The sequence below is a fragment of the Nannobrachium achirus genome (genome assembly GCF_963921795.1).
Source record: "Nannobrachium achirus genome assembly, chromosome: 16".
In the NCBI taxonomy this organism is placed as follows: Eukaryota; Metazoa; Chordata; class Actinopteri; order Myctophiformes; family Myctophidae; genus Nannobrachium; species Nannobrachium achirus.
This window is the reverse complement of record NC_137823.1, coordinates 34,849,035-34,867,644: the sequence shown is the minus strand read 5'-3', so window position 1 is coordinate 34,867,644 and position 18,610 is coordinate 34,849,035. Positions and strand designations below refer to the sequence as shown.

General features: G+C 40.7%; 1 protein-coding gene across 1 annotated transcript in view; it reads left to right on the top strand.

Annotated features, from left to right (window-relative positions):
* Positions 1-18,610, top strand: part of mmut (methylmalonyl CoA mutase) — a 74,443-nt gene that overhangs the window by 18,911 nt on the left and 36,922 nt on the right. Inside the window, exons 6-7 of the mRNA XM_080744358.1 lie at positions 10,168-10,416; positions 14,244-14,355. Coding sequence (XP_080600484.1) covers positions 10,168-10,416; positions 14,244-14,355 — 361 coding nt within the window. The remainder of the gene's footprint in view (positions 1-10,167; positions 10,417-14,243; positions 14,356-18,610) is intronic.

The window sequence follows — 18,610 nt, the reverse complement described above, 5'->3', positions numbered from 1 at the left end:
TTGGCAAAGATGTAGAGTGTTAGTCCAAATATCACTAAATCCAATCTCACTCCAATTGGCCAAAGGGGGGCGCTCTATCATTTTGAGCAGTTTGTGAAACGCTTAAACCCGTTAGGATTTTTTTTGCAATTTGCATGAAACATTCTACACACAATCTAAGGACCTTTATCTAATATGCCTATGAAGTGCACACACACACAAAAAGAAAAATAATAACAAATATAGCTGCAAGCAGCGATAAAGTGGCCAAAGCCAAAAACACCTCAAATCATGAACACAGCCTGCAATGTCAGTGAAATCTTGCAAGCACATTCCCAATAGGTCAAGGAACAGATACCACCCTTCTTACATTGGCCTGTTATAATAGCGCCACCAGCGGGTCAACTTTTGGCACAACACATTTTTGGAACAAAATGGACCAATCTTTGACGTCAGTAACGTCAAAGAGAGCACTGCCTGCGATCTTGACATTTTGTACTTTTATAGCCATTGTTTTCTGGCTTGAAGCGAGCCCACAATTGTTTCGAAGGAACAATATTTTTCTAGTGACAATATCTAACCGTCATATCAAGTTCTCTTCAAAACCTCGGTTCCTTTCTACTCCTACATACTTAGTGAGAAAATGAAAATAAAAACATCAATGTGTTCAGCTTACAGTGGCGAAGTGTGCTATTATTTTTTACAGCAATCGGCCAAATGGTGGCGCTGTAGGAAGCCTTCGAAAGTGCGAACTTTGAACAGATGGAGCTCATGCTGTGTTATACGTACAGTCATGAAACCTGTATACACGTATGCATCTCCTCATGCCGAACAACTTTTACGCTCTGACTTTTGACCTCTGACCTTTATATCCCCCAGAATTTTGAATTATATAAAAAACAGTAAAAATCTATCTCCTCCTGGGATTTTTGCGTTACGCGCACAAAACTTTTTTCACATGAACTTTGGACCAATACAGTCAAACTAGTCTCGGCGGATTTCTTTTAAAGTGAAATATAATTTTTTAATAATTCAATCAATATTGCGGTTTTATGCAAATTATTCTTCGGCCTCTAAATCATACATGCAAAGTTACACGTTCATGGCATTTGGCAAAGATGTGGAGGGTTAGTCAAAGTATCACTGAAACCAATTTTATTCCAATCGGCCAAAGGGGGGCGCTATACGAAGTGTTTGAAAATTCAAACTTCAAACGGGCATAAGTCATGACTCGTTTCGTTTGAAGACATGCAACTTGTTACACGCGTGCTTTGACTCAAGCGGAAGACATCTGTGTCGTTGTTAAGTAAGCTCCGCCCTTAAATTTTCCGCCATTTTGAGCAGTTTGTAAAACGCGTAAACCCGCTTTTATTCTGGAATTTTCGCTCCACGTGCACAAAACTTTTTTTACGTGAACTTTGGACCGATATCTAAAGATCTGTCAGATCGGATTTCTTTAAAATTGAAACATGCTTTTTTAAATAAATTCAATGAATATTGCAGTTTTATGCAAATTATTCTTCTGCCTCTAAATCATACATGCAAAGTAACATGTTCATGGCATTTGGCAAAGATGTAGAGTGTTAGTCCAAATATCACTAAAACCAATCTTACCCCAATTGGCCAAAGGGGGGCGCTATATAATTTTGAGCAGTTTGTGAAACGCTTAAACCCGTTAGGATTTTTTTTTGCAATTTGCATGAAACATTCTACACACAATCTAAGGACCTTTATCTAATATGCCTATGAAGTGCACACACACAAAAAAAAATAATAATAATGAATATAGCTGCAAGTGAAATCTTACAAGCACATTCCCAATAGGTCAAGGAACAGATACCACCCTTCTTACATTGGCCTGTTATAGCGCCACCAGCGGGTCAACTTTTGCACAACACATTTTTGGAACAAAATGGACCAATCTTTGACGTCAGTAACGTCAAAGAGAGCACTGCCTGCGATCTTGACATTTTGTACTTTTATAGCCATTGTTTTCTGGCTTGAAGCGAGCCCACAATTGTTTCGAAGGAACAATATTTTTCTAGTTTATCTATCAGGCAGTCATATAGTAGACGGGAACTTCGGTTCCTTTCTGCTCCTACATACTTAGTGAGAAAATGAAAATAAAAACATCAATGTGTTCAGCTTACTGTGGCGCAGTGTGCTATTACTTTTTACAGCAATCGGCCAAATGGTGGCGCTGTAGGAAGCCTTCGAAAGTGCGAACTTTGAACAGGTATAGCTCATGCTGTGTTATACATACAGCCATGAAACCTGTATACACTTATGCGTCTCCTCATGCCGAACAACTTTTACCCTCTAACTTTTGACCTCTGACCTTTAGGTCTCCCACAATTCGGAATTATATGAAAAACAGTAAAAATCTATCTCCTCCTGGGTTTTTTTCGATACGCGCACGAAACTTTTTTCACATGAACTTTGGACCAATACGGTCAGATTTATCTCGGCGGATTTCTTTTAAAGTGAAATATCATTTTTTAATAATTCAATAAATATTGCGGTTTTATGCAAATTATTCTTCTGCCTCTAAATCATGCATGCAAAGTTACACGTTCATGGCATTTGGCAAAGATGTGGAGGGTTAGTCAAAGTATCACTGAAACCAATTTTATTCCAATCGGCCAAAGGGGGGCGCTATACGAAGCGTTTGAAAATTCAAACTTCAAACGGGCATAAGTCATGACTCGTTTCGTTTGAAGACATGCAACTTGTTACACGCGTGCTTTGACTCAAGCGGAAGACATCTGTGTCGTTGTTAAGTAAGCTCCGCCCTTCGATTTTCCGCCACTTTGAGCAGTTTGTAAAACGCGTAAACCCGCTTTTATTCTGGAATTTTCGCGTCACGTGCACAAAACATTTTTTTACATGAACTTTGGACCGATATCTAAAGATCTGTCAGATCGGATTTCTTTAACATTGAAACATGCTTTTTTAAATAATTCAAACAATATTGCATTTTTATGCAAATTATTCTTCTGCCTCTAAAACATACAAGCAAAGTCACATTTTCATGACAAAATAGTGTAGAGGGTTAGTTCAAATATCACTGAAACCAATCTTACCCCAAATGGCCAAAGGGGGGCGCTATATAATTTTGAGCAGTTTGTAAAACGCTTAAACCCGTTTTTATTCTAGGATTTTTTTTGCAATTTGCATGAAACATTCTACACGCAATCTAAGGACCTTTATCTAACATGCCTATGAAGTGCACACAAAAAATTATAAAATAATAATAATAAATATAGCTGCAAGCAGCGATAAAGTGTCCAAAGCCAAAAACACCTCAAATCATGAACACAGCCTGGGATGTGCGTGAAATCTTGCAAGCACATTCCCAATAGGTCAAGGAACAGATACCAACCTTCTCACATTGGCCTGTTATAGCGCCACCAGCGGGTCAACTTTTGCACAACACATTTTTGGAACAAAATGGACCAATCTTTGACGTCAGTAACGTCAAAGAGAGCACTGCCTGCGATCTTGACATTTTGTGCTTTTATAGCCATTGTTTTCCGGCTTGAAGCGAGCCCACAATTGTTTCGAAGGAACAATATTTTTCTAGTTGTGGGCTCGCCTATAAGGCGAGCACACTTTAGATATTGTCATTATTTATCTATCAGGCAGGCAATCAACAGTAGACGGGATTTCGGTTCCTTTCTACTCCTACATACTTAGTGAGAAAATGAAAATAAAAACATCAATGTGTTCAGTTTACAGTGGCGAAGTGTGCTATTATTTTCTATAGCAATCGGCCAAATGGTGGCGCTGTAGGAAGCCTTCGAAAGTGCGAACTTTGAACAGGTATAGCTCATGCTGTGTTTGAGGTCCAGCCATGAAACCTGTATACACATATGCGTCTCCTCATGCCGAACAACTTTTACCCTCTAACTTTTGACCTCTGACCTTTAGGTCTCCCACAATTCGGAATTATATGAAAAACAGTAAAAATCTATCTCCTCCTGGGTTTTTTTCGTTACGCGCACAAAACTTTTTTCACATGAACTTTGGACCAATACGGTCAAACTAATCTCGGCGGATTTCTTTTAAAGTGAAATATAATTTTTTTATAATTCTATCAATATTGCGGTTTTATGCAAATTATTCTTCGGCCTCTAAATCATACATGCAAAGTTACACGTTCATGGCATTTGGCAAAGATGTGGAGGGTTAGTCAAAGTATCACTGAAACCAATTTTATTCCAATCGGCCAAAGGGGGGCGCTATACGAAGCGTCTGAAAATTCAAACTTCAAACGGGCATAAGTCATGACTCGTTTCGTTTGAAGACATGCAACTTGTTACACGCGTGCTTTGACTCAAGCGGAAGACATCTGTGTCGTTGTTAAGTAAGCTCCGCCCTTCGATTTTCCGCCACTTTGAGCAGTTTGTAAAACGCGTAAACCCGCTTTTATTCTGGAATTTTCGCGTCACGTGCACAAAACTTTTTTTACGTGAACTTTGGACCGATATCTAAAGATCTGTCAGATCGGATTTCTTTAACATTGAAACATGCTTTTTTAAATAATTCAAACAATATTGCATTTTTATGCAAATTATTCTTCTGCCTCTAAAACATACAAGCAAAGTCACATTTTCATGACAAAATAGTGTAGAGGGTTAGTTCAAATATCACTGAAACCAATCTTACCCCAAATGGCCAAAGGGGGGCGCTATATAATTTTGAGCAGTTTGTAAAACGCTTAAACCCGTTTTTATTCTATGATTTTTTTTGCAATTTGCATGAAACATTCTACACGCAATCTAAGGACCTTTATCTAACATGCCTATGAAGTGCACACAAAAAAATTATAAAATAATAATAATAAATATAGCTGCAAGCAGCGATAAAGTGTCCAAAGCCAAAAACACCTCAAATCATGAACACAGCCTGGGATGTGCGTGAAATCTTGCAAGCACATTCCCAATAGGTCAAGGAACAGATACCAACCTTCTCACATTGGCCTGTTATAGCGCCACCAGCGGGTCAACTTTTGCACAACACATTTTTGGAACAAAATGGACCAATCTTTGACGTCAGTAACGTCAAAGAGAGCACTGCCTGCGATCTTGACATTTTGTGCTTTTATAGCCATTGTTTTCTGGCTTGAAGCGAGCCCACAATTGTTTCGAAGGAACAATATTTTTCTAGTGACAATATCTAACCGTCATATCAAGTTCTCCTCAAAACTTCGGTTCCTTTCTACTCCTACATACTTAGACAGAAAATGAAAATAAAAACATCAATGTGTTCAGCTTACAGTGGCGAAGTGTGCTATTATTTTTTACAGCAATCGGCCAAATGGTGGCGCTGTAGGAAGCCTTCGAAAGTGCGAACTTTGAACAGATGGAGCTCATGCTCTGTTATACGTACAGTCATGAAACCTGTATACACGTATGCATCTCCTCATGCCGAACAACTTTTACGCTCTGACTTTTGACCTCTGACCTTTATATCGCCCAGAATTTTGAATTATATAAAAAACAGTAAAAATCTATCTCCTCCTGGGATTTTTGCGTTACGCGCACAAAACTTTTTTCACATGAACTTTGGACCAATACGGTCAAACTAGTCTCGGCGGATTTCTTTTAAAGTGAAATATATTTTTTTAATAATTCAATCAATATTGCGGTTTTATGCAAATTATTCTTCGGCCTCTAAATCATACATGCAAAGTTACACGTTCATGGCATTTGGCAAAGATGTGGAGGGTTAGTCAAAGTATCACTGAAACCAATTTTATTCCAATCGGCCAAAGGGGGGCGCTATACGAAGCGTTTGAAAATTCAAACTTCAAACGGGCATAAGTCATGACTCGTTTCGTTTGAAGACATGCAACTTGTTACACGCGTGCTTTGACTCAAGCGGAAGACATCTGTGTTGTTGTTAAGTAAGCTCCGCCCTTCAATTTTCCGCCATTTTGAGCAGTTTGTAAAACGCGTAAACCCGCTTTTATTCTGGAATTTTCGCTCCACGTGCACAAAACTTTTTTTACGTGAACTTTGGACCGATATCTAAAGATCTGAAAGATCGGATTTCTTTAAAATTGAAACATGCTTTTTTAAATAAATTCAATAAATATTGCAGTTTTATGCAAATTATTCTTCTGCCTCTAAATCATACATGCAAAGTAACATGTTCATGGCATTTGGCAAAGATGTAGAGTGTTAGTCCAAATATCACTAAAACCAATCTTACCCCAATTGGCCAAAGGGGGGCGCTATATAATTTTGAGCAGTTTGTGAAACTCTTAAACCCGTTAGGATTTTTTTTTGCAATTTGCATGAAACATTCTACACACAATCTAAGGACCTTTATCTAATATGCCTATGAAGTGCACACACACAAAAAAAAATAATAATAATGAATATAGCTGCAAGCAGCGATAAAGTGGCCAAAGCCAAAAACACCTCAAATCATGAACACAGCCTGGGATGTGCGTGAAATCTTGCAAGCGCATTCCCAATAGGTCAAGGAACAGATACCAACCTTCTCACATTGGCCTGTTATAGCGCCACCAGCGGGTCAACTTTTGCACAACACATTTTTGGAACAAAATGGACCAATCTTTGACGTCAGTAACGTCAAAGAGAGCACTGCCTGCGATCTTGACATTTTGTGCTTTTATAGCCATTGTTTTCCGGCTTGAAGCGAGCCCACAATTGTTTCGAAGGAACAATATTTTTCTAGTTTATCTATCAGTCAACAGTAGACGGGAACTTTGTCCGCTTTCAACTCCTACATACTTAGTGAGAAAATGAAAATAAAAACATCAATGTGTTCAGCTTACTGTGGCGACGCGTGCTATTACTTTTTACAGCAATCGGCCAAATGGTGGCGCTGCAGGAAGCCTTCGAAAGTGCGAACTTTGAACAGGTATAGCTCATGCTGTGTTATACATACAGCCATGAAACCTGTATACACTTATGCGTCTCCTCATGCCGAACAACTTTTAGCCTCTGACTTTTGACCTCTGACCTTTAGATCTCCCACAATTTGGAATTATATGATAAACAGTAAAAATCTATCTCCTCCTGGAATTTTTGCGTTAAGCGTACAAAACTTTTTTCACATGAACTTTGGACCAATACGGTCAAACTAGTCTCGGCGGATTTCTTTTAAAGTGAAATATAATTTTTTAATAATTCAATAAATATTGCGGTTTTATGCAAATTATTCTTCGGCCTCTAAATCATACATGCAAAGTTACACGTTCATGGCATTTGGCAAAGATGTGGAAGGTTAGTCAAAGTATCACTGAAACCAATTTTATTCCAATCGGCCAAAGGGGGGCGCTAAACGAAGCGTTTGAAAATTCAAACTTCAAACGGGCATAAGTCATGACTCGTTTCGTTTGAAGACATGCAACTAGTTACACGCGTGCTTTGACTCAAGCGGAAGACATCTGTGTCGTTGTTAAGTAAGCTCCGCCCTCCGATTTTCCGCCATTTTGAGCAGTTCGTAAAACGCGTAAACCCGCTTTTATTCTGGAATTTTCGCTCCACGTGCACAAAACTTTTTTTACGTGAACTTTGGACCGATATCTAAAGATCTGTCAGATCGGATTTCTTTAAAATTGAAACATGCTTTTTTTTTTAATTCAATGAATATTGCAGTTTTATGCAAATTATTCTTCTGCCTCTAAATCATACATGCAAAGTAACATGTTCATGGCATTTGGCAAAGATGTAGAGTGTTAGTCCAAATATCACTAAAACCAATCTTACCCCAATTGGCCAAAGGGGGGCGCTATATCATTTTGAGCAGTTTGTGAAATGCTTAAACCCGTTAGGATTTTTTTTTTGCAATTTGCATGAAACATTCTACACACAATCTAAGGACCTTTATCTAATATGCCTATGAAGTGCACAGTCTGCACACACACACAAAAAAAATAATAATAATGAATATAGCTGCAAGCAGCGATAAAGTCGCCAAAGCCAAAAACACCTCAAATCATGAACACAGCCTGCAATGTGCGTGAAATCTTGCAAGCACATTCCCAATAGGTCAAGGAACAGATACCACCCTTCTTACATTGGCCTGTTATAGCGCCACCAGCGGGTCAACTTTTGCACAACACATTTTTGGAACAAAATGGACCAAGTCAGTAACGTCAAAGAGAGCACTGCCTGCGATCTTGACATTTTGTACTTTTATAGCCAATGTTTTCCGGCTTGAAGCGAGCCCACAATTGTTTCGAAGGAACAATATTTTTCTAGTTTATCTATCAGTCAGTCAACAGTAGACGGGAACTTCGGTTCCTTTCTACTCCTACATACTTAGTGAGAAAATGAAAATAAAAACATCAATCTGTTCAGCCTAGAGTGGCGACGTGTGCTATTATTTTATACAGCAATCGGCCAAATGGTGGCGCTGTAGGAAGCCTTCGAAAGTGCGAACTTTGAACAGGTATAGCTCATGCTGTGTTATACATAAAGCCATGAAACCTGTATACACTTATGCGTCTCCTCATGCCGAACAACTTTTACCCTCTAACTTTTGACCTCTGACCTTTAGGTCTCCCACAATTCGGAATTATATGAAAAACAGTAAAAATCTATCTCCTCCTGGGATTTTCGCGTCAAGTGCACAAAACCTTTTTCACATGAACTTTGGACCAATACCTATACAGTCTATGTGGTGAGAAGTTTGTACGTTAAACCATTAATTTTTAATAATTCAATTCATATTGCGGTTTTATGCAAATTATTATTCTGCCTCTAAATCAAACATGCAAAGTGTTACTTTCATGGCATTTGGCAAACATGTAGAGGGTTAGTCCAAATATCACTGAAACCAATCTTATTCCAATTGGCCAAAGGGGGGCGCTATACGAAGCGTTTGAAAATTCAAACTTCAAACGGGCATAAGTCTTGACTCGTTTCGTTTGAAGACATGCAACTTGTTACACGCGTGCTTTGACTCAAGCGGAAGACATCTGTGTCGTTGTTAAGTAAGCTCCGCCCTTAGATTTTCCGCCAATTTGAGCAGTTTGTAAAACGCGTAAACCCGCTTTTATTCTTAAATTTTCACGTCACGTGCACAAAACTTTTTTTACGTGAACTTTGGACCGATATCTAAAGATCTGTCAGATCGGATTTCTTTAAAATTGAAAGATGCTTTTTTAAATAATTCAATGAATATTGCATTTTTATGCAAATTATTCTTCTGCCTCTAAATCATACATACAACGTAGCATGTTCATGGCATTTGGCAAAGATGTAGAGTATTATTCCAAATATCACTAAAACCAATCATACCCCAATTGGCCAAAGGGGGGCGCTATATCATTTTGAGCAGTTTGTGAAACGCTTAAAACCGTTTTTATTCTAGGATTTCTTTTTAGCAATTTGCATGAAACATTCTACACGCAATCTAAGGATCTTTATCTAACATGCCTATGAAGTGCATACAATAAAATAATAAAATAATAATAATAAATATAGCTGCAAGCAGCGATAAAGTGGCCAAAGCCAAAAACACCTCAAATCATGAACACAGCCTGGGATGTGCGTGAAATCTTGCAAGCACATTCCCAATAGGTCAAGGAACAGATACCACCCTTCTATCATTGGCCTGTTATAGCGCCACCAGCGGGTCAACTTTTGCATAACACATTTTTGGAAAAAATGGACCAATCTTTGACGTCAGTAACGTCAAAGAGAGCACTGCCTGTGATCTTGACATTTTGTACTTTTATAGCCATTGTTTTCTGGCTAGAAGCGAGCCCACAATTGTTTCGAAGGAACAATATTTTTCTAGTTGCAATATGGAATAGCCTATAGCATACCATAGTACACAGTAGCAATGAATTTGTCTTGATAATTTTTATGTCCTTTATAAGTGATGGGCATCGCTCAAGGCTACACAACAGTGCCACTTGGTCACCCTGCAGTAGTGTAGCTGTTGAGGCTGACCTCATACATACAGTGTGTGTGACTGTGCGTGTGTGCCGTACTCTTATGGACTGTGTGTGTGGGCTCATACATACAAACATACAGTCGTGTGTGTGTGTGCCTGGCCAGCGGTACTCATATGGACATACAGACATAACATACACACTCAGTCCAATGGTGGAGAGGCTGGCCCCGCTCAAACAGATTGCGATAACCATAATACTTTCCCCCACCTTAATGAATTGTTACCGCCTGTTGTGCTCTCTTTCAGGACCCCTACAACAACGTGGTGCGCACGGTGATCGAGGCCATGGCGGCCGTGTTCGGGGGGACCCAGTCACTCCACACCAACTCGTTTGACGAGGCCCTGGGCCTGCCCACGGTGAAGAGCGCCCGCATCGCCAGGAACACGCAGATCATCATCCAGGAGGAGTCGGGGATCCCCAAGGTGGCCGACCCCTGGGGGGGGTCGCACATGATGGAGGCCCTGACGGATGACGTGTACAACACCGCCATGAAGGTAGGCCACTGGTTCTCAGACTTTTACATTTAAGGGTCTCCCCTTAACACTTTTTGTAAATACAATCAAAATCGCATCATTTTGGGGGCACGGTGGCACAGTGGTTATAGCGCTTCACCTCAGTTAGAAGGTCCTCGGTTCGATTCCCGCCAGGGGACGCTATGGGCACTGGGGGCGTGCCGTGTTCCCTCCTCCTCTGCGTCATCAGTGCCCACACCCTAGGTAGGGTTGGCGATAGGGCCTTTCTGTGTGGAGTGTGCATGTTCTCACCGTGTCTCCTATAGCCGGGGACCCAGTCACCAAAATGGGAGGGGACCTGTGATTTTCTGCCGTATTTTTATTTCTGTTTTATCTATTAGTTTGGTCATTAACTCATGGGATGCCCACGAGGTGTCTACCCGCCAATCTCTTTAATGTCTCTGGAGGCCCACGACGCGTTGACAGGTTTACTGTATTTACAGTATTAACTTTAAATCTCACCGCTAGGTTGGGGCTGCGCCTGGATGTAGCCCATTAGCCGCTAGTCGCTTCGAGTCGACGCTGAGAGCATCGCACGGCCGTTTTTCTCTGTATACTCCAATGCATTTCCCCATCTTTAACGCCCTTTATCTCTGATGTTTGTTTTATGGCTAAAACTGTGGCGTGGTGCGGCAAAATGTCCAAATTTTGATCGGCAATGAACAGCTATGATCAACACTGGCCCATACAGTAAGTTACACAATAACACCCTGTCTGCGCTCATGTGACCAAGTGACGTCATGACGCATGCATTGACGCAGCAGGGCCGGATTCAATACAATGGTGGTGGGCCTGGGCAGCAAGAGGGGATAAATGGGGCAATCCAGGGGCACCCGATGTGTTAAGGTCCACAGAATGAGAGGCCTGCTCTGCTGGAAACATCGCGAAAAAAAGTTATGGCCATTTCTATATTCACTGTCCCATCGACTTCAATAGAAATATTTAAAAAAAAGAAAAAAGTCTGCATTAATACGCACGTGAGGGGTCAAACTAGGGGTTCTTTATGATTCTGAATCCATTGCAAGCATTTGTTTTGCGTGAAAAACATTCCTTAGGATAGATTTCGGCTCCCCAAAAGTGTGAAAAGTGATGAGTCATCACTTCTTTTCCACTTTTCACAGTTTTGGGCTGCCGAAAGTTAACCCAAGGAATGTTTTTCATGCAAAACAAATGCTTGAAATGGATTCAAAATCACAAAGAACCCCTAGTTTGACCCCTCACATGCTACCTAAGCAGATCTTTTTATTTTTTTAAAATATTTCTAGTGGAGTCGATGTTACAGTGAATATACAAATGGCCAATCGCGATGTTTCCGGCAGAGCAGGCCTCTCATTCTGTGGACCTTAATGACGAAACTAATAGATAAAACAGAAATAAAAAGTACGGCAGAAAATCACAGGTCCTACCCTATTCCTTGAGCTTTTGGGCTTGTGGGTCCCTGGCTACTAGGGTAGATACCCTCACAAAACCATGCAGTAATCCTGGTCTCTATAATGCCTCCCCCTGGCCAGCCGGGGCGCCTGATCGAGGGGAAAGGAACTGGTTGGAATAACGTGTTCCTTCCACGCGCTACGTCCAAACCCGGGAAATCACCACTGTCAGGTGAAAAGAAGCAATGGACTCCTCAGGCATAGAAGGAAGCATGAGTTCAGTCCGTTGTCTCCCCAGGCGTGGCAGAGGGAGAGCAGAGCCCAGGATTACATAGGCAATTGGCACTGGGTGAACGTGTTCCTTCCACGCGCTACGTCCAAACCGGGGAAATCACCACTGTCAGGTGAAAAGAAGCAATGGACTCCTCAGGCATAGAAGGAAGCATGAGTTCAGTCCATTGTCTCCCCAGGCGTGACAGAGGGAGAGCAGAGCCCAGGATTACATAGGCAATTGCCACTGGGTGAAAATGGGTTACAAAATCATGGGATAAAAATTATAGAAGAAAAAAACGCATCATTTTAGTAATTCTAACTTAAGTTTTCGAATAATTGTAGTGGAATAAAAGAGAATGTAAGTCTTATAAGTCTTGCATCTGAGAGGCTTAAGGCCCATTCCCACTGGGCCAGATAACAGATAAAAAAATCTCTTTCTCCCAGATAGTTTTCCATTCAAGTGGATGGTAGATACAGATAAAAATAATATCTATCACAGATATTCTTTTTTATCTGTGATAGATATTTTTTTTATCTGTTATCTGGCCCAGTGGGAATGGGCCTTTAATCAGATGTTTTGACCCATTCCTAGAGTCATGTGATAAAGATGTATGAGTCAGTTTTCTCGTATAGCATTCTGGTTGTCTACGACTGACTTCCACAGCTTTTTTCACCTCTACATCAAATCTCCTTTCCTAGAAATAGCTGATCTATAAGCCCATAATGCGTAACAGATCTACTGTTTTCACCATACAGTATGTTCACCACCGAATAGGGGCACTAGGGTTCATATGGTTGACCTCTATACCCTGACCTGAGTTGCAACTCTTTCGTAGTCTGACTATAATCGATTACTTTGCACCTTTGCTGGAGATTCAGAGGATCAGTTGTCATGAATACATTTCTGTGGTCTTCAGTGCTGATTGGTTTATACTGGAGGCAACGTTTTACCAATGATGAGCTTTGGGAAATGATGGTATTAATTTGATTTAGGAATAAATTGAACTATAATAGGGTTTTTCCAGTGAATACATTTAGAGACAAATATTCAGAGAAACCTGAAACCTTCAGAAGAATGCCTGGAGGTCATTGTAGACTGAAAAATTCAGCAGGCACATCATTGTCTGGCAAATGGAACCCTTTGTATATTTTTGTTCACTTGCTTGAAGTTCATTAACAGGTCTACAAATAACACTTTTCAATGAATAATTTTATCCAAAGAGGTTAGTCCAATTTCTCTCTTTATTTATGCTTTAGACCCATTAACATTAAGAAAGTCAAGGCTTGACAGAAAAGCCATCATATTATTGAAATTCAGATTGATAGAGTGGGAAGAATAGAAAGTGCCTCATTAATACTAGAAGGAGTAGACTGTAAGACACCCAGGCTATTTTTGATCTTGGGATAATCAAAGTATTAGCTTCTCATCAAATCAAATCACACCACATCACATCGCATCATGAGCTAAGACATGGCTAAACCGATCCCTGTACTTGGAGTATTTGCCTTTTGATCTAAGCAGCAATTTGTCTGGTGTGGTTGTAGTCACCAAAATAACTTGCATCACTTGGATCAATCAAAGGCAATATATCTCTCCATATATTATCAAATTTAAGTTGTTTATTGGAAGAGATTGAATATGAAATGATTTAGGCTCTGAGAAGCGCTTTGATATTTCCTATAATTAAACAGAGGTCCCTTCTGTATTGTTTGTATTAATAAGTCAATCAATCAACTATAAAATGTATGCACAGAATATCTTATCCAACAGAAGCAAAGAAATTAACCACCAAAGCAGTTGTTCTGTCGGACAAATGAATGCCAAGCAAGCAGCACAGCTGCATGGTCTGATATTATGACTAGCTGTATAATCACGTTTCACCTTTCTCGAGTGAGAAAGAAATCGGTAAAACAATTGACTTCTGATTTTTGTTGTTTTAACTGCAGAAAAACCTTTTGATTAGACTATTCAAGCCCTTCAAATTCCACAACAACAACATTTTGAGAATAATTACACCATTCGGCTGCACATAACAGTTTTAACAGATCTACAGTATGTAGCATGTAATAACAGTTAAAGCATACTGCTGCATTTAATAGGGAATACATGTGTGTTTGACTTCAACACGTCGTTTTTATTCCGTTTTTTTCCTTTATCCCATGTAGTTCATTATGGAGATTGAAGAGATGGGAGGAATGGCCCGGGCTGTGGCTGAGGGCATTCCTAAACTCCGCATCGAGGAATGCGCTGCACGCAGACAGGCCCGCATTGACTCAGGTACCAGAGACACACACGCACCCACGCACGCGCGCACACACACACACACACACACACACCCACTAGGGCATTCGCGAATAGTGATTTTTAGTATTCGAATTATTCGACCTCAAAGTATTCAAATAGTCAAATATTCGACAGGACTGGCCAAACTGTCAACGGTGAACAACGTCGAATAGTGACTTTAATATTCGAATATTCAAATATTTGGTGAACACACACACACACACACACACACACACACACACACACACACACACACACACACACACGCGCGCGCACGCACACGCACACGCACAGTTACAGACCTTTAAGGGTCAATTTGTAACCCCCTCAAGGAACCCTGATGGTCCCTGGACCCCACTTTGAGAACCACTGCTCTAGGCAGCTTTGCCACCAGGAAGTCAAGGTCAGCAGCAGCAACCTCTTGTCTAGATCCTGATCTTGCACTTCCTCAGTGAGCTTCTCGGCTGGTCCTTGCACTTCTTTTTCTGCCCCGCTGCCAAGCACCGGCCATGGTGTAACCAGTGGTGGAAAGTAACCAAGTACATTTACTTTTCCAATTTCCAATACTTTTATTTCTACTCCACTACATCTCAGAGGCAAATATTGTACTTTTACTCCACTACAATTATTTGAAAACTTTGGAGTATTATTATTATTACGAAACATACATTAACCACTTCAACCCTATATACATTTCAGCCATTTGAAAATAGCCGATGCAACGCATTGTGAGCTTGTACAGTAGATCTGCTATTTTCAAAAGATTTGTATACATTACACACATTATACAGTACAAACTTGTGAAAACAACTTGTGAAATGGGACATTCTTCACAACGACTACTTTTACTTTTGGTACTTTAAAGTACATTTTTATACCAATGCCTTTGTACTTTTACTCAAGTACACTTTGTATATCAGACTTTTACTAACGTAACAGAGTACTCCTACGTTGCAGTATTGATACTTTTACCTAACGGCCGGACTACACCAAAAAATGCGCGCATACGCGCGTACTGTCCGTGAAGACGCTCGCGTATGCGTAAACGCTCCAGGCTACACCAAGGAGGGAGTATATGTGAGGAAGACCAGATAGTCTATGTACAAAACACATAGGCGTGCTTAAAAAAATAGAACCGATCCTATTTTTAGGGAATGCTTATCCGTGGTTCGCGCTATCCGTACGCCTGGTGTAGACGGCTGAATTGATATATATTGGCTCTATCCAAAACGTGCATACGCGCGCGCGCCCCGCATACGCACGCATACGCACTGACGCGCGCGAAACAGCTTGGTGTAGTCCGGCCGTGAGTAAAGAATGTGATAACTTTTTCCACCACTGCTTACGACGACCATGACAGGTGAGCCCCAGGAAGCACATCTCATACGTATGTAAGCACTCCAGGGACGTGGTGTGACAGCTGTACAGAATGTGTGGTCCATGCTTGACAGCAGTAGAGTGGGGTGGTGACAACCTCGTAGACTGCAATAATCTTGACGCGTGCAGGTGGTGGTTATTATTCTTGAAGACCCGGTTGCCGCAGTCTCCCCCCAGACAGCTGACACTTACCTGATCTGGTTTTGAATGTTATTGTCAACGCTGCAGCTCTCAGCAAGGATTCTGCTCACATATTTTGAATGATGGAGGTTGATGTTAGTGCTTTGTGGTCAATTCAATTACGTTCAAAGGAGCTTTATTGGCATGAGAAAACATATGTTTACATTGCCAAAGCAAGTGTCAAAATTTGTCAATGAATGAATGAACGTTCCAGTCGGTTAATCTGTTGGGTTGAATTACTGGTATAACAATCCACTAGTGCGAACCCTGGTTTGTCTTATAGGGTTGGTTGGGTTTTCTGAGATCTAGAGCTAAAATTAGATTATAGCTCGACTCGACTTGCCCAGTTGATTAGTAAGTTGATCCAAGTAACTTCTTAGAATGTAATTCTCAAGTAATCACAATTATTAACCGACTGGAACGTTCATTAAGATAATTCACTTAAATAGGAAGTGAATGATGAAAGGATGACATGGGCAAGTCGTCACTTCTGACAAAATTAGGGATGGGACGATAAGCGATATTATCATTTATCGGGATGGAAAATACTCATGATAATCGTATTGTTGAGATTTAATTTATCGTGATATCGTCCTCCGTCATGCACTGGGATCAATTCACCTTTTATTTGCCGAGCTGCATATCCAGTACCACTTAAACCCTCTATAAGGTAAAAGGTACTTATAATATACATACTTGATAGTCTTCTTTTTTTTCACTCTCTACCAAATCTCTTTGTAATTTCATAAAGAAAAATCTAAGAAATTCCATAAATAAGAACACAAATGTTTAAGAAATAAGTGAAAATAAAATAGCCGATCTACAAGCTCACAGCGCAGCGAGACATAACTCCCAATGTGGTACCTGGCCTGCACCCTAAGATGGTGTTGCAACACACATTGCAATTTTGAATGTGTGTGTGCGTGTGCACGTGTTGTTCATTTGAGAGTGTGTGTGTTTCGAGGAAAATGTCAACAACACTGTCATCTGGGAGGGTTGCTTTGGTCTGCTGTCCTCGCCTTTGTTGTTGGCAGTCTGATAGCACAGGCTTGATGAGAAACAGATGCACATCAATGGAAAGGCTCTCTGAGGAATTAGAAGCTCCATGAATTGGGAGAGGACACACATATGGAACCAGGGGCGTCACAAGGGGGGGGGGAAGTGGGACTGAGTTACTAGGGCCCAAGGTGCAGGGGCCTTAGTTATTTAGCTATTGAAAAATAGCAGTTCTAGTTCTTTTTGTGGTCACATATTCAGATACTGGATTCTGATTGGCTTAAAACAGTGGTAAATCAGTCAACAACCTTGAGTTGGCTTATGGACCCCGCCCACTGTTGTGTTGCTGAAACAATTAATTGTAACTAAATAACCTTGCAAGTTACAACTGTGTTTTCTTTCATTTATATGGTAGAAGTGGTAGAAAAGCAATTTACCATTCGAGGGTCGTGGGTTGTTCGTGGGTTGTTTGGCACTCGGCTTCGCCTTGTGCCACAACCCTGAAACAGTGGTAAATCAGCCAGCAACCCACTCCCTCTCATGGTAAATGGCTTACATATACAAGCGCGGCACCGAGTGCCAAATACATATCATTTTGGGGGTCCTTCACATGAAAAAGTTTGAGCACCACTGACATAGAAACATAGGTTTTTCAAAAAACCTTAGGATTTGAAATATTCAAAGACTTGCAAAAAATTTCATGATTTATCAAAAATAGCAGATCTACAAGCTGCCGCGCTGTGAGCTTGTATATCTGCTATTTTTCAATAGTTAAAGCACAAAATAATGCGTTTCCCGTTCCCCCTATGAAGAACATTCATGGGGGCCCCGCAGTGAATCCTTGTACCCAGGGCCCAGAATTTGGTGCGACACCCCTGTATGGGACAGAATAGAAAAGGCTCCCAGAGGACTCTTATAACAGATTGTCTCCATGCTGAAGCTCCTTCTCATCTGTATTCTCATTGGTGTTGGGATTCACGGCACGTCTAGGGCTTACGTCCATACGTTTTCATTGGCCCCCGTAGGGCTGGCGGCAACATCACTGTCCTGAGCAGCATGCAGGATAAGTATTATTTCTTTCAGACTTGTCGTTATTTCCCTCGTTATAATAATGTTTATTGTCTAGCGCCATATTTCAACTTTTTGTGTTTTTCTTTCATAAATGAATGCCCTACCTCGTCATGCTACACACAGTCACATGAAAGTAGTGAAAAATAGCCGCCCTACAAGCTCACAATGCAACAGTTGTTTTTTCCTTTTCCTGAAAAGTAACTGTTTTTGACATACAAGGTTTCCACTCTGCATTGGAACTATACTAGTAGACCTGTATATTACATTTTCCAGCTATCCATTACATATATCATATATTACATATATCATATATCTTGAGCATTGGCGGGTATTATTCATTCATTTGGCATTACTTTATCCAGCTTTATTATGTACCCTAGAAAACAAGGCAGCAGCTTAGTGGAGAAAATGTACTGCTTCTCCAGATCTGAGGCCATGTTTCTCAGCAGAAAACTGAGGGATTGTGCACTCCAGGTAGGGAATGAGACTTTGCCCCAGAAGAAGGAGTTTAAGTATCTCTGGGTCTTGTTCACAAGTGAGGGGAGGGAGATCAGCCGGTAGAATCGGAGCAGCAGGAACGGTATTGCAGTTTGTGTACTGCACTGTTGTGAGGACAAGAGAGCTG